Below are 17593 nucleotides of genomic sequence, written 5' to 3'. Positions count from 1 at the left end.
CTGGTAAACTGTAGCCTTGTATAAATGGGCCTGAATTTGAGACACATTAAAAAGAGGTCAGGAATCTGTATAGTTCATTGTGTTCATTGACAGGCCTGATCTAGGAGCAACAATCAGTGGCCCGTTATGGCTCAGTTGGTAAAGCATGAGGCTCACAATTTGTATTTATTTATTTAGTTGTTTTGAGGACAACTTTTAGCCTTCAAGGAAAAATCCAAGGAATACAATGTGACATGAAAACCATAGGAACAAACAAATAATGGAGAATCTATTTTATTATTTTCTCAGGAACATGATATGCAGGCAGTTTTTTCTCCTACACAACCAACAAGACATTACGAGACAACGAGACACACGGGTATGTTGGAAGCCATTAAAAAATGACACGGCCTTAACAGTGCTATAAAATGTCAATTTTAATTCAATTCAACGACACTCAACTTCAACTTGTTTTCAGCCAATGACAGAAGGTGTAAACCAAGCAGTATTTTTTTGCACCCATGTGACGCCTAGACTGAGGGCTCATGGGAACCAGAGTAGGGTGAAGTTGCCCCTAGACGCTGATCTAGGGTCCTAGGAACAGTACCTAGGGGATACTTCACCCCGGAGCCAACCCATATACCAGTGCAGCAGTACTTCAGTGTAAACATGTACAGTGTTTCTTAGTTCTACATTATCTCTATTCAAGTAGAGGGCCGTGGAGTGGTACACTATAAACGGTCATCGTTGTGTGAATAGGATGTACAGCAGATTGTTTCAGGGAAGCAGCTTGCTGTTCAGATGTTGTCGTTCTAACATTGACTTTAACATACAAGACAGCCGTGGGCTCATCCTGGTGTACACAACCAAGGTCGGCCACACTGTACTAACTATTTGACGGAAATATGGATGATAGTCTACTATATGACTAAATAATGTCCCTTTAGTGATTTTGAAACACATTTTGAAATATCGATACAGATCATGTGATTTAAAACGGAGGATAATTTCCCTTTAGAAACCCTAATGAAGACACTTAGATCCAAATCCTAACTTGGAGAGATCCGTGCGCGTAACAGGGATGCATTCAGTTCGATTCAACGTTTGCTACTGAACTACATTTCCCCCCAAGGGATGCACAGCGTTCCCGTAACAGCCTCTGAGGTATGTTTGCTCCCGTTTGGTGGGTGTGGGCGGATCAATATGGGTGTGGCCTAATCAATATGGGTGTGGCCTGATCAATGTGGGTGTGAACTGATCAATATACGTGTGGGCCGATCAATATGTGTGTGACCATTTTAAATCGCAAAACTCGTGCAGCACACCACACACACCATACAATCTCACAAGACTGCGGGACAAACCTGACACCGCAATGTCGAGCAAGGTCTGGCCTTATCATGGTAAAGATCTGGTTTAGGCAGCACACACACCATACACCGTTCTTCAACTGGTCGTTCAGTACAGTACCCTTTCCGTTGAAGACCGCTATGTGACACACTGAACACACCCCTGATGTCAATGTTAAATTCAACGGGAAAAGATGTGTGCCCTCAAGCTTTCCACACAATTGTTTCAGTCCCAACAGATCCTAAGGCCAGCACTATTGTTAACATATGCATAGACATAGACGAATTTAGTAAATGTTACAATAAGGTATTTTCTCCAACTTTAAGCAAGCCTCGGCTATTTGGCAACACTTTATGTTCAAGCCTCGATATCCAAAAGTTCACTCAAGTACACTAATTAGCACCACATAAACAGAGCGTTAATAACAATAATATATTCGCTGTCGTTACTAGAAGTATCATCAATTATCCAAATCCTTCCAAAGACACGTTGTTGCTTACAGTGTTCGACATTAAGCCAAACATGTACAAAGCAAATGAAGAGCTGAAAGCCCTAAACCCTAAAACCTCATATCAATCAAACGTAAGAGTCTTTGCAGCTGTCAATGCTTTCAGTATTGCTTCTAAATGGACAGTATTGTGAATTCTGTTTGAGATAGATTAAACATACAGTACCATTTGTGTCTCTAACCACATTTTTGCTAAACTTGACGAAGGACAAGAACGTCATTGTAATTACTCACGGCTGGAAGCCAAAGTCTCAGCAGTGGCTATACCAAGCAGATAGCATGAAGTTCACCAATGCTGAAATATATAGAAATGTTTGTGCTGGGCTAAAGAAGTAAACTTGAGAAGAAAAAAAACAGAAAGTCCAACACACTGATTATGCTCCCAAATAGCACCTTTTATCAGACAACGTTTCCATCCATAAGGATCTTCGTCAGGTCGTTTTGTCTGGTTGTTTTGACCTGATGAAGATCCTTACAGATGGAAATGTTGTCCGATAAACCGTGGTACCTGGGAGCATAAACAGTGTGCGGGACATTCTGTTTTTTTGGGGGAAGAAACTGATAGGAAACCAGTAGACCTAGGTCCGATGGTACGCTTAATGAAGTTTGTAGTTTGCACTTTTGGCACTATTGCATTGGTTACATTATACGGGGTTAACTAAATTTATGGAAACTACAAGTGGTAAACCTTGATGGATTTTGCCTGATTTTCAATGTGATATTAATGAAGATAAATCAGAACAAATACAGTATGGAAAATGGTAAGACATTTACAAAATATTAGCATGAATTAACATGATTAAAAACAAAAACTTCTCCAAAAACACCAAAGAGTTGGATCCTTATGTAGATCTACAGTATATCAGCTCAACGGATACCAGGTGAAGGCTGGTCAACAATTACACCCTCAAAAGAGATGTGCTTAGACCGACTCAATACCAATAACATGACATACGTAGTATTGACTCAATACCAATAACATGACATAATATGGACTCAATACCAATAACATGACCATAGTATCGACTCAAAACCAATAACATGACATAGTATCGCTTCAACCTCAATAACATGACCATAGTATCGACTCAATACCAATAAGATTACCACAGTATCGACTCAATACCAATAACATTCCCATAGTATCGACTCAATACCAAAAAGATGGCAATAGCATGGACTCAATACCAATAACATGACATAGTATGGACTCAATACCAATAACATGACATGGTATGGACTCAATACCAATAACATAACGTACTAATGACACATTTACAGTGCTTATAATCTACAGCTGGTTAGGTTGAAACAGGTGTGTTCTGTCCATCCCACGTGTTGGAATAAGTGCACTTGATATACATAAATAGGATATGACACCTAAGTTCGCCCCTGGAAGGAGGGGGCGAGGGGGTGAGGGGAGGGTCAACTCCTCTGTTGCATCTTCTGTGCGTAAAAGTCCCGGCAAGTTTCACAGCAGCGTTGATACCAGCGCATGTCTTGGCAGAGGTTCTTCTCGCGGATGACTTTGCAGTAAACCGGCCACTGGTCCCGTAAACACTTGAACGTCAGGGCAGCTACAGAGGATGAAAGGAGAGATTCAGTTTGACATAGTGCACAGTTTCCTAATCCTGGTCCTTGGGGATCCAAAAGGGTGAACATTTTTGTTCCAGCCTAGCAGTAACCCACTTGATTCGATTCATCATCAAGCCTGTGATTGGTTGAACTGGGTGTGTTAGTGCAGAGGACCAGGATTAGGAAACATCCATGTACTGAAACACTGAATAACAGATGAACATGGCTTTTTATCAAATGGTTATTCCAGTACATCACCAATAGGTGGCAGTATTATACACATTTCACATTTACTTTTCTATGTACTGATTCAACTTTGCATTCATTGGAGATTAAATAAAAATAAAAATATAAAATATATCATGTAAAACAGAGATTACATTGAAAGTCCAGTTGCCACATTGTAATTTCAGGGCTGTCAAAAATAATGGGTATTATAGTAGAAAATTATTAGCCACACCTAAAACACACAATGACTAAATGATGATTGCAGAAGCAGATTATTGCTGATTATTGCACATTCCCACAGACTCAAGAAGTCCTATATTGTCCAAAAGCTTCCAAATGGTCTATTTCATCATAGGTCTGACTTATAGTCTCTCTCTCTCTCTCTCTCTCTCTCTCTCTCTCTCTCTCTCTCTCTCTCTCTCTCTCTCTCTCTCTCTCTCTGTCTCTCTCGCGCCTCAGTAAAATCTGTCCTCAAATACTCAGTCCATTAACACTAACACCCGTTAGAGCAGAGTTCTCAAGAGGACGCAAGGTCACAAGGATAACCTTGTTTCATTTGTGTTTCGGAGCTGCTGTGCTGGGTAGGGGAGTCGGCACTCTGCAACACACACTACTCTGTCACCTTATCAACAAAACATTATATTATGACCGTTCCATCGCATTCCATTTGCATCGGCAGCATTCTGAATAAACTCAGATCTCGGGGGCATAGACACTGTGTTGACATATTTTCTTGAAGTGAACAAGCCTTGGTAATGAAGCCAGGAGTTGTAAACATCCCTCTTTGCCAATGAGACGTTGCGATGGGACCACCAACACGGGTTGCTTCCCAAATGGCATTCTATCCCCTATGTAGTGCACTACTTTTGACCAGGGCTCTTGGGGTAGTGCACTAAATAGGGAATAGGGTGCCGTTTGGGACTGCCACGGTCTCTATTTTACCTCGGAACGTTCCAGAGGCAGCTACAGAGGGCTGCCACCTCTTGGATACGTCTCAAATGGCACCCTATTCCCTAGTGCACTACTTTTGACCAGACCCCTATGGGCCCTGGTCAAAAGTAGTGCACTACATAGGGAATAGGGTGAGACGTAACCCTTCTCTTGATGGCGTTCTGCTGTTTTTGAGGCAAACACAACGGAACACAACACCCGTGGCTGGGGTGGGATTAGTGGGAACGCCATGGCGACAGACAGTAAAACAACTCACACCTCTTCATTCTTCTGCCTCCTGACATCTGAGTCATCCTTTTGGCTTCATGGGAAAAGTCTGAGTCATCTTTTTGTCTTCATGGGAAATTCAACTGCTAAGTCTAGTTTGCCGCTGCGCGGCTGAGCCCATTGGTATTGATACACAGTAGTAGAGGTGTAACAGGGTTTTTATTAGTGGTACTGGTATAGTACACACATAGTATACACATAGTATACACATGGCATACACATAGTATACACATAGTATACACATAGTATACACATGGCATACACATAGTATACACATAGTATACACATGGCATACACATAGTATACACATAGTACACACATAGTACACACATAGTATCCACATGGCATACACATAGTACACACATAGTATACACATAGTATACACATAGTATACACATGGCATACACATGGCATACACCGTTCAATGAAATGCTTACTTGCAGGTTCCTTCTGGACAATGCAACAACAATAAGAAACAATAGTAATACCATATTTTTTATTTGTTTTATTTAAAATAAGAATATAAACAAAGTAAATGACTCAGTAGAATGTAATATATTTTTTTTAGCATTGTAGATAAAAAATTGTCTTCACCAACCACTGGAGGACCTTACCGGTCGTGGACAGAGAAATTATTGTACCAGGCTGTGATGCAACCGGTCAGGACACTCTCAATGGTGCAGGGGTAGTTTTTGGAGAGGACCCGGGGCGGCATGCTGAATTTCTTCAGCCGACTTAGGAAGTAGAGACGCTGTTGAGCCCTCTTGACGAGTGGTGGTGTTGTGGACGCAGAGGAACTTAAACCTGCTGACTCTCTCTACTACAGCCCCCCCACCCCCCACCTCTGCTTCCTGAAGTCAACAAACTCCTTTGTTTTTCTGACGTTGAGGGAGAGGTCATTGTCCTGGCATCACAATGCCAGTTCACTTACCACCTTCCCATTGGCTGACTCGTCTTGGTTGGTTATCAGGCCTACAACCGTGGTGTCGTCAGTAAACGTGATGATGAAGTTAGTGTCGTACAAAGCCAACAGAGAGTACAGCAGAGGACTGAGGACACACCCCTGCGTGGCCCCTGTGTTAAGAGATTGTTGCCAATCCTCACAGCCTGTAGTCTGCCCGTCAGGAAGTCCAAGATCCAGTTGCAGAGGGTGCTGTACAGAACATGACCAGCCTCTTGAAGCACTTCACGATTACCGGGGCGATAGTCAATTGAGCATGTCACCTTCTTTTAAAGGTAAACTAAAAACTATAAACTAACCATAGTCTGTAGTCTGGGCACTGGGACTATGATGGTGTCCTTGAAACAAGTGGGGTATACAGCCCGGGACAGGGATAGGTTGAAGATGTCTGAAAAGACACCCACCAGCTGGTCAACACACACTCTGAGGACGTGGCCAGGGATGCCATCTGGGCCGGTGGCTTTGTGAGTATTCACTCATTTAAGAGTTTTTCCTCACGTCAGCCTCGGAGAGCGAAAGCACCTGGTCATCCGGAACAGCGAGAGTCCTCCTGAATGGCTCGGTATTGTCTACCTTTGTAGTTGTAGTCATTGCCACATGCATTGCGGGTCTGATCCCTTATTGATGTCAATTGTTAAATCCACTTCAATCAGTGTAGATGAAGGGCAGGTTAATTAAGGATTTTTTAAGCCTTGAGACAATTAAGACATGGATTGTGTATGTATGCCACTCAGAGGGTGAATAGGCAAGACAAAATATTTAAGTGCCTTTGAACAGGGTATGGTAATAGGTGCCAGGTGCACTGGTTTGTGTTAAGAACTGCAACGCTGCTGGGTTTTTCACGCTCAATAGTTTCCTGTGTGTATCAAGGATGATCTACCAGCCAAAGGTCATCCAGCCAACTTGACAACTGTGGGAAGCATTGTAGTCAACATGGGCCAGCATCCCTGTGGAACGATTTCGACAACTTAGAGTCCATGCTTCATGAAATTGAGGCTGTTCTGAGGGGGGAGGTGTCTTAAAGTAATGATGGACTGTCATTTCTCTTTGCTTATTTGAGCTGTTCTTGCCATAATATGGACTTGGTTGTTCACCAAATAGGGCTATCTTATGTATACCACCCCTACCTTGTCACAACACAACTGATTGGCTCAAATGCATTAAGAAGGATAGAAATTCCACAAATTAACTTTTAACAAGGCACATCTGTTAATTGAAATGCATTCCAGGTGACTACCTCATGAAGATGGTTGAGAGCATGTCAAGAATGTGCAAAGCTGTCATCAAGGCAAAAAGTGGCTATGTAAAATCTGAAATAGAAAATATATTTTGATTTGTTTAACACTTTCTTTGGTTACTACATGATTCCATATGTGTTATTTCATAGTTTTGATGTCTTCACTATTATTCTACAAGGGTTTTTTTAAGAGAAAACCCTTGAATGAGTAGGTGTGTCCACACTTTTGACTGGTACTGTATTCCTATCATTATTCTCAAAACAGCATTGAGTCTGCCTCCACTGTCCAGCACTTCACTATTCTGTGTTGATGGGTCCCTCTTGAGTTGCTGCTTGTAGGCGGGGAGTAGGAACAGAGGGACGTTATCTGATTGTATGCAAAAACAGTGATAGTATTAGTTGCTATTGACTGCATGGTAATATGTATGTCAGTGGTATTGGTCCTATATCTATGTGGCTTGTGGGCCTTTTGTCTAAGCATGTTTTTTGATGGTATTTTTATACTTTGTAGCCCTTATCTCACATTGAACAGACTATTGAGCAGACAATTGTCTGTTTTTTTTTCCTTCGGTCTCTATTGTACCATTATACAGATTCAATTGATCTAGCATTGTACTCCAACAGATGTCTGTCTGTCTGTTCTAAATAGAATGGATAAACAGGAAATATGCAAAAAAAATGAATGCGAGTGGCTTGAGGCACAAACGTTCATACTTCCCAGATTCCTGGAGGAGCTTAGCATTACCAGCTGGGAAGGTTTTAGGAGGGAGGGGGCAGAGCTGCTACCCTGGTGCGTACCACAGACACCCCTCCCTCCAGCTGCATCTCTGCTCGGGACGAGAACGTGAGCCGGCGTACACTAATTTAAAACATCATGCCATATATCCGCCCGGCCTCAGCCCAACCTCAACCTCAGCAGCCCCAGTCTCAATCTCAGCAACCCCAGCCCCAGTCTCAATCTCAGCAATCTCCTTCTCAACCTCAGCAGCCCCAGTCTCAATCTCAGCAACCCCAGTCCCAGTCTCATCCTCGGCAGCCTCATTCTCAACCTCAGCAGAATCAGCCTCAGCCTCAGAATCAACCTCAGCAGCCTCATTCTCAACCTCAGAATCAACCTCAGCAGAATCAGCCTCAGCCCCAGTCTCAACATCGGCAGCCTCATTCTCAACCTCAGCAGAATCAACCTCAGCAGCCTCATTCTCAACCTCAGCAGAATCAGCCTCAGCCTCAGAATCAACCTCAGCACAATCAGCCTCAGCCCCAGAATCAACCTCAGCCGAATCAGCCTCAGCCCCAGAATCAACCTCAGCAGCCTCAGCCCCAGAATCAACCTTAGCAGAATCAGCCTCAGCCCCAGAATCAACCTCAGCAGAATCAGCCCCAGAATCAACCTCAGCAGAATCAGCCTCAGCTCCAGAATCAACCTCAGCAGAATCAGCCTCAGCCCCAGAATCAACCTCAGCAGAATCAGCCTCAGCCCCAGAATCAACCTCAGCAGAATCAGCCTCAGCCCCAGAATCAACCTCAGCAGAATCAGCCCCAGAATCAACCTCAGCAGAATCAGCCTCAGCTCCAGAATCAACCTCAGCAGAATCAGCCTCAGCCCCAGAATCAACCTCAGCAGAATCAGCCTCAGCCCCAGCTTCAGTAACTCTTCCCCAGCTGCAATTTATGATGAACTATGCGCACTCTTCCCAGAAGGCTTAACATTTTCGAACATCGTCATCTGGTACCATCCAGCCCCTAAACACAGTGATTGCATCCCAAATGGCACCATATTCCCTATGTAGTGCACTCCTTTTGACCAGAGCACCATTTCCTATTTAGTTCACTACTTTTGACCAGGGCCCATAGGGATACACACAGGGACGAGTGGGCAGAAGAGTTGGTGGAACGTGTAAACTGTGAAATTCACTGCAGGCTTTAAAAATAAATGTAAAAAAATAAAAAATGGCACTTGTGTCTGGGGTCAACGGAGGTCGTTGAGTGGTGTGTCTGGCATGCTCGTGAATAGGCGGTATTATACAACACAGCATAATCCCACAGCTTGAGGCCGCACATAATATTTTTAATGAAGTCATCAAAACATGGCACATTTAGATTGCCGGGGAAGTGGTGGGCCAAACTTTCCACATCAACGCTCGCCAATTAATGGGTTTTGAACTGACTCGGGAATGAGCTCGAGATACTTTGAGGATACTTTTTTGGAAACCCTACACAGCGCGATGTCTGTCAGAGAGCCCGTTGTGCGTGAGACAGATGATGTATCTAATGGATTCGTACCATACTCAAATAATGAGACAGAACAACCCTAGGGAACCTTCAATGAACTTGGGAAGCTATGATAGGTAAGGGAGCTGGAATGGTGATACAAGCTGCGTCTGGGGAACAGTTATTGTAAGTAGTAGAAACAACAGGACTTCATTATTATTAGGTTATTATATTAATCTATAGATGAATTATTATCAGGATCAATCCACATCACATAAGATTTAACATGGACCAACAACACCACCACTCGTCAAGAGGGCTCAACAGCGTCTCTACTTCCTAAGTCGGCTGAAGAAATTCAGCATGCCGCCCCGGGTCCTCTCCAAATACTACCCCTGCACCATTGAGAGTGTCCTGACCGGTTGCATCACAGCCTGGTACAATAATTTCTCTGTCCACGACCAGTAAGGTCCTCCAGGGGTTGGTGAAGATAATTTTTTATCTACAATGCTAAAAAATAATATTACATTCTGGCTCTGAATATAGAGCTCAGCTCTTGTCTTTTCTCAGCGTGTCTTAAACCCATGCAAGCATCAAGTGAGTTCTGGCCTTCTTTGATATTCAATCTATTTTAACTTTAAGAATAAACTGTGTTGATAAAACCCCGACTCTGAAAATAAAAGGGCAATTGTCCACTTCATTTTCTGAATAACATTTCTGAACTGAATTGGAATGGATCCCTACCCTGTTAAACATGAACTCGGGAGGTGGTGATCGTGATGACAAGATGCATGATACTCACCCAGGCGTGGCGAGGTGATGGTGTTGACGTTGATCCTCTCGTTGCACGCCTGCTGCTGACATGGCCGGTACGCCGCTGGCTTCTCCGACGAGAAGCACTCGTTGCCGTGGCGCCCGGTGATCTTGTGCATGCACTGGATAACCCGGGACTGCATGCTTTTGCCACAGGTGACCGAGCACTATCAACACCGTAACACACAGCATAAGATTATGTCAGTGGACATAATGTCAAATACAATGCAAAATATAATAATAATAATATATTTACTTTTTGTTATGAGCTCATACTGATGAGTTAGGAACTCCCCTCACCTGGTTGTCTAGGTCTTAAATGATGAGTTAGGAACTCCCCTCACCTGGTTGTCTAGGTCTTTAATTATGAGTTAGGAACTCCCCTCACCTGGTTGTCTAGGTCTTAAATTATGAGTTAGGAACTCCCCTCACCTGGTTGTCTAGGTCTTAAATGATGAGTTAGGAACTCCCCTCACCTGGTTGTCTAGGTCTTAAATGATGAGTTAGGAACTCCCCTCACTTGGTTGTCTAGGTCTTAAATGATGAGTTAGGAACTTCTCTCACCTGGTTGTCTAGGTCTGAAATGATGAGTTAGGAACTCCCCTCACCTGGTTGTCTAGGTCTTAAATGATGAGTTAGGAACTCCCCTCACCTGGTTGTCTAGGTCTTAATTGGACACATATTGAAAGGAAATAACAGCAGACACTCCTGCTTTTCATGGAATTGAGTTTGGCCATGATATGATATCCGTTAGATTACGAAAGCATAGGACTTTTGACCTCATGTTAAGTGTCCCCTACCACAGCCCCTGGTCAGTGCTCCAGTATGTGGCTGTATGTATGAGTGATCCATATAATGAGCTTGCATCACTCACTTGGGCCAAGCCAAAAAAGTCTCTGAGGTAAAAGACCTGCCAAGGCATGAGTGGAACACCGGCTTCAGTGATTGGCTGTGGCCAGTTCGAGCTGTTTCCGTGGTCGACTGCTGTTTGCCAAAACACAGAGAGACTCAGGCCTAAATATGTCCAACCCGGCAGAGACAGAGTGAATTTATACAGGAGGCGCTGCGATGAATAGTGGCAGAGACAGATTAATATAGTCTTGTAATCCCTTCTCCAATGCCTTTTTAAAAAACAGCTTTCTAGACATTCAAAGAAGTGGGAGTTGGGGAGATGGAGTCCGTCCGCTTTCAACTCAAGGCTTTTTCGACATGAGCTGACTTCGTAATGCATTTATGTGGAGGTTAGTGTTTAAATAACAGACAGCTGTTGTGACTAGAACAGCATGTTGGGGATCAGGCATGTCTGGACGGGGCGAGCGGGGAGAAAACAGCCTCGACGGCGCTCCTATTCACCCGATACATTAGTCTGCTTTAGCCATACCGAGGCTCGAGAAGATGGCAAATACATCTCAGGGTTTAGTGATATGACAGAGCACTCTCCATGACAATTTGTAGATTTCCAGATTTCCACAGAGAGAGAGAGAGAGAGAGAGAGAGAGAGAGAGAGAGAGAGAGAGAGAGAAAGAGAGAGAGAGACAGACAGACAGACAGACAGACAGACAGACAGACAGACAGACAGACAGACAGACAGACAGACAGACAGACAGACAGACAGACAGACAGACAGAGAATACAACAATGCAACAGACAGGAAATAATCAACTAGTAAAAGTAAGTAAGCCCGTGTATTTATATAAGGATAGACCTAGTTAAAACAATTTTATAGGTGTGATTGAGTTCATTCCCATGTATTTACTGTACATGGGCCGTGTACATGTTATAACGACTATGTAAAGTAATCTAGGGGTATTTTTTATTAGCATTACCACAAATGATGTGGTTTATAGTCACACATGAAGGGATTTGTGGTTCTGCAAGCCACAGAGTCGAAGCAAATAAGAGAAGAAAAAAAAAGAGTTACTTGAAAACAAAGCGTCCGTTCCCAGTTCTCACAACCTCACCCCTTTGACCATCCCATTGGAACACGGTTCACAAAGGGGCGGGCCGTCTGAGTCAACTGTTAACACAGGGGAAATGTAGGGTTGCATCTGAGTCAACTGTTAACACAGGGGAAATGTAGGGTTGCATCTGAGTCAACTGTTAACACAGGGGAAATGTAGGGTTGCATCTGAGTCAACTGTTAACACAGGGGAAATGTAGGGTTGCATCTGAGTCAACTGTTAACACAGGGGAAATGTAGGGTTGCAAAGGGTCGTAGGGTTGCATCTGAGTCAACTGTTAACACAGGGGAAATGTAGGGTTGCAAAGGGTCGTAGGGTTGCATCTGAGTCAACTGTTAACACAGGGGAAATGTAGGGTTGCATCTGAGTCAACTGTTAACACAGGGGAAATGTAGGGTTGCATCTGAGTCAACTGTTAACACAGGGGAAATGTAGGGTTGCAAAGGGTCGTAGGGTTGCATCTGAGTCAACTGTTAACACAGGGGAAATGTAGGGTTGCAAAGGGTCGTAGGGTTGCATCTGAGTCAACTGTTAACACAGGGGAAATGTAGGGTTGCATCTGAGTCAACTGTTAACACAGTGGAAATGTAGGGTTGCAAAGGGTAGTAGGGTTGCATCTGAGTCAACTGTTAAAACACAGTGGAAATGTAGGGTTGCATCTGAGTCAACTGTTAAAACACAGTGGAAATGTAGGGTTGCATCTGAGTCAACTGTTAACACAGTGGAAATGTAGGGTTGCAAAGGGTAGTAGGGTTGCATCTGAGTCAACTGTTAACACAGTGGAAATGTAGGGTTGCATCTGAGTCAACTGTTAACACAGTGGAAATGTAGGGTTGCATCTGAGTCAACTGTTAACACAGTGGAAATGTAGGGTTGCATCTGAGTCAACTGTTAACACAGTGGAAATGTAGGGTTGCATCTGAGTCAACTGTTAACACAGTGGAAATGTAGGGTTGCATCTGAGTCAACTGTTAACACACAGTGGAAATGTAGGGTTGCATCTGAGTCAACTGTTAACACAGTGGAAATGTGGATTATTAGTAGGGTTGCAAAGGGTAGGAAAGTTAGCTGACAGTTAACCTTTTTTTGTGGGATACACATAAGGCAATTCTAGGTCTTGTTGCATATTTTGGTTAAACTATCCCCAATTTAATGGAATTGTAATCCTCTGTATCCACAGTGCATTCTTCCATCACATGTACAGCTGATTCTCAAGATCTGCCACACTAATGACATGCTATTGAGCCCACACTACTACACTGTCTGAGCCAGGGACTAGATGCTTTCTGGTAAGTTTTGATTACAGTAATGGGTGGGGTGAATATATTTTATACGACATACAGATTTTTTGTTAGCTAGTAAATAATAGCCTACAGCAAAGTGTGTTTAAATAATTTCTAACTTATTAACAATTTCTGGTAGTTCGTTTTTGCTACCATGTGGGTTTTAACTGAGGAGTGTTAATTCACCTGTTTCCATACACGTTTCATTTTAAAACATGTATCTTACAAAGGAGTTGTTTAATCAAACTGCTTAACTATTTATATGTACATGGAATTGTATTTGTGTTTTTTAAACTATTTTTTTCTGATGTGTGGAAACATTTTACTGCAGCTAATGTAGAAGGAGAAGCTGTGTACATTTGCAAATACTGTGCCAAATCATATGTGAAGAATGCAACAAAGATGCAGAATTATCTGGCCAAGTGCATAAAGTTCCCTTAGCGCTCACAACTAGCAACCTCTGACAAAAGTCCCTCTACTTTTGAGGTGAAAATTATGAATTAGACATCTTATCGATAGCAACAGTTCATGATCCTCTTGGAATCAGAAGTTTTTTTTGACTCAATGGAGGAACGCAGTCAGAGAATAATTAACTACATTATCTCCACCCCTCAACCAGTATTCTACAAGAGCACAGATACAAGGGACAACAGACACACCGGTCTCTACATTGCAGATGAGCTGAAGGCAGTCATCATTGACCTTGGACCACAGAAGGTATTTGCAATGGTGACAGACATTGCTGTGAACATGAAGGCTGTTTGGTCTGAAGTGGAGGAGTCCTACCCTCACATCACACCCATTGGCTGTGCTGCTCATGCATTGAATATGCACCTCAAGGACATCATGGCACTGAAAACAATGGATACACTCTACAAGAGAGCCAAAGAAATGGTTAGGTATGTGAATGGTCTTCAAGTTATAGCAGCAATCTACCTCACCAAGCAAAGTGAGAAGAATAAGAGCACCACATTGAAGCTGCCCAGCAACACCCGTTGCAACACCCGTCATCATGTTTGACAGTCTCCTGGAGAGGAAGGAGTCTCTCCAAAAAATGGCCATATCACGGTCTGCCGATATGGACAGCCCCATGAAAAGGTTCCTCCTGGATGATGTATTTTGGGAGAGAGTGATAAGCAGCCGGAAACTCCTGAAACCTATAGCAGTAGCCATTGCACGGATTGAGGGAGACAATGCCATCCTGTCTGATGTTCAGACTCTGCATGCAGATATAAGAGAAGAAATCCATACTGCCCTGCCCACTTCACTGTTGCTCCAAGCAGAAGAAACTGCAGTTCTGAAATACATCAAAAAACGTGAAGACTTCTGACTGAAGCCCAATCACGCCGCAGCGTACATGTTGGACTCCAAATATGCTGGCAAGAGCATCCTGTCTGGTGCAGAGATGAACAAGGCCTATGGTGTCATCACTACCGTGTCTCATCACCTTGGCCTGGATGAGGGCAAGGTTCTTGGCAGTCTGGCGAAATCCACTTCCAAGCAAGGGTTTTGGGATGGAGATGCAATATGACAGTTGTGCATATCTCATCAGCCACCTGGTGGAAGGGACTTTGTGGATCTGAGGCTTTCCCTTGTTGCCTCCATCATCCTCCAAATCCCACCAACATCAGCCGCCTCAGAGCGCAACTGGTCCTTGTTTGGGAACACACACACCAAAGCATGCAACAGGCTGACCAATACAAGGGTTGAAACATTGGTGACCATCCGGGCAAATTTGAGGCTTTTTGACCCTGACAATGAGCCATTCTCAACCAGGTAGGAAGGTGACAGTGAAGATGAGGCCTCAAAGTCTAATGTTCAAGAGGTGGACATTGAGGAGGTCCAGGGAGAAGACATGGAATCCTGAGAGGAGGACATCCAAAGCTTTAGTTTCTAGACTATCATTTTACAGATGTATGTTGAAAACGTTTGTAGGAGATGTGATGGATCATTGGGGATCATTCAATATTCCCTTTCTTTTGTTGTTCAGTGAAATCATCCCATGTGAAGAGTCAACTAATTTAATTAAAGTTCAATTCGTAACTAAATTTTTTTTTTTTTCTATTGTAAGGATGTAATCATTTGCAATTATGTCTACTTATGATAAGGTAAAAGGTTTATGTTTCTGTCTCTATATGATATGGTAAATATATTTATTGTTTTTATTTTATTTCACCTTTATTTAACCAGGTAGGCAAGTTGAGAAAAAGTTCTCATTTACAATCGTGACCTGGCCAAGATAAAGCAAAGCAACAACACAGAATTACACATGGAGTAAAACAAACATACAGTCAATAATACAGTATAAACAAGTCTATATACGATGTGAGCAAATGAGGTGAGAAAATGGAGGTAAAGGTAAAAAAAAGGCCACGGTGGCAAAGTAAATACAATATAGCAAGTAAAACACTGGAATACCTGATGGAGCACGTGCTACAGGTGGGTGCTGCTATGGTGAACAGCGAGCTGAGATAAGGGGGGACTTTACCTAGCAGGCTCTTGTAGATGACCTGTAGATGACCAACGAGAGCGTACAGGTCGCAGTGGTGGGTAGTATATGGGGCTTTGGTGACAAAACGGATGGCACTGTGATAGACTGCATCCAATTTATTGAGTAGGGTATTGGAGGCTATTTTGTCAATGACATCGCCGAAGTCGAGGATCGGTAGGATGGTCAGTTTTACGAGGGTATGTTTGGCAGCATGAGTGAAGGATGCTTTGTTGCGAAATAGGAAGCCAATTCTAGATTTAACTTTGGATTGGAGATGTTTGATGTGAGTCTGGAAGTAGAGTTTAACCAGACACCTAGGTATTTGTAGTTGTCCACATATTCTAAGTCAGAACCGTTCAGAGTAGTGATGCTGGACGGGCGGGCAGGTGCAGGCAGCGATCGGTTGAAGAGCATGCATTTAGTTTTATTTGTATTTAAGAGCAGTTCGAGGCCATGGAAGGAGAGTTGTATGGCATTGAAGCTCGTCTGGAGGGTTGTTAACACAGTGTCTAAAGAAGGGCCAGAAGTATATAGAATGGTGTCGTCTGCGTAGAGGTGGATCAGAGACTCACCAGCAGCACCAGAGCAAGAGCAAGAGAATCAGGTTTGAGGTCAGTAAGGTTGGAACTCAATTGACTTACTGTTTATTGTGAAACTACTCTCAATCGGTGAGATGATCCAGACAAATAACAACCCAAATAGTTCAATAGAACACTATTATTATCATTATTATTAAATTATAATTATTAGTATTAGTAGCAGTAGTAGTAGTAGTAGTAGTAGTAGTAGTAGCAGCAGTATAGTACTAGTAGCAGTAGCACTAGTAGTAGTAGTAGTAGCAGTAGTAGTAGCAGCAGCAGTATAGTACTACTAGCAGTAGCAATAGTAGTAGTAGTAGCAGTAGTAGTAGTAGTAGCAGTAGCACTAGTAGTAGTAGTAGCAGTAGTAGTAGTAGCAGTAGTAGTAGGAGTAGTAGTAGCAGCAGTATAGTACTAGTAGTAATAATAACAGCAGTAGTAGTAGTAGTAGTAGTAGTAGTAGTAGTAGTAGCAGTAGTAGTACTAGTAGTAGCAAAGCAATAGTAGTAGTACTAGTAGTAATATTAATAACAGTAGCAGTAGTAGTAGCAGTATTAGTAGTAGTAGTAGTAATTAGTAGTAGTAGTAACTAGTAGTAGTAGTACTAGTAGTAGTAGTAGCAGCAGTAGTAGTACTAGTAGCAGTAGTAGTAGTAGTAGTAGTAGTAGCAGCAGTAGTAGTAGTAGTAGCAGTAGTAGTAGTAGTAGTAGTAGTAGTAGTAGCAGCAGTATAGTACTAGTAGTAATAATAACAGCAGTAGTAGTAGTAGTAGTAGTAGTAGTAGTAGTAGTAGTAGCAGCAGTAGTAGTACTAGTAGTAATAATAACAGCAGTAATAGTAGTAGTAGTAGCAGTAATAGTAGTAGTAGTAGTAATTCATAATAGTAGTAACTAGTAGTAGTAGTAGCAGTAGTAGCAGTAGTAGTAGTAGTAGTAGTAGTAGCAGCAGTATAGTACTGGTAGTAATAATAACAGCAGTAGTAGTAGTAGTAGTAGTAGTAGTAGTAGTAGTAGTAGTAGTAGTAGCAGTAATAGTAGTAGTAGTTGTAGTATTAGTAGTAGTAGTAGTAGCAGTAGAAGTACTAGTAGCAGTAGCACTAGTAGTAGTAGTAGCAGTAGTAGTACTAGTAGCAGTAGTAGCAGTAGTAGTAGTAGTAGTAGTAGTAGCAGCAGTATAGTACTAGTAGTAATAATAACAGCA

The 17593-nt window shown here is 42.7% G+C and overlaps 1 protein-coding gene across 1 annotated transcript in view; it reads right to left on the bottom strand.

The window, feature by feature from the left end:
* Window positions 1-260: 260 nt before the first annotated feature.
* Window positions 261-17593, bottom strand: part of LOC110524944 (A disintegrin and metalloproteinase with thrombospondin motifs 19) — a 123986-nt gene continuing 106653 nt past the window's right edge. The window contains exons 22-23 of the mRNA XM_036976698.1: window positions 10070-10247; window positions 261-3414 (exon numbers count right to left, since the gene is read on the bottom strand). Coding sequence (XP_036832593.1) covers window positions 3263-3414; window positions 10070-10247 — 330 coding nt within the window. The 3' untranslated portion in view covers window positions 261-3262. The remainder of the gene's footprint in view (window positions 3415-10069; window positions 10248-17593) is intronic.

The sequence above is a fragment of the Oncorhynchus mykiss genome, chromosome 5 (assembly GCF_013265735.2).
Source record: "Oncorhynchus mykiss isolate Arlee chromosome 5, USDA_OmykA_1.1, whole genome shotgun sequence".
Taxonomy (NCBI): Eukaryota; Metazoa; Chordata; class Actinopteri; order Salmoniformes; family Salmonidae; genus Oncorhynchus; species Oncorhynchus mykiss.
This window is presented reverse-complemented; position numbering and strand designations above follow the sequence as displayed.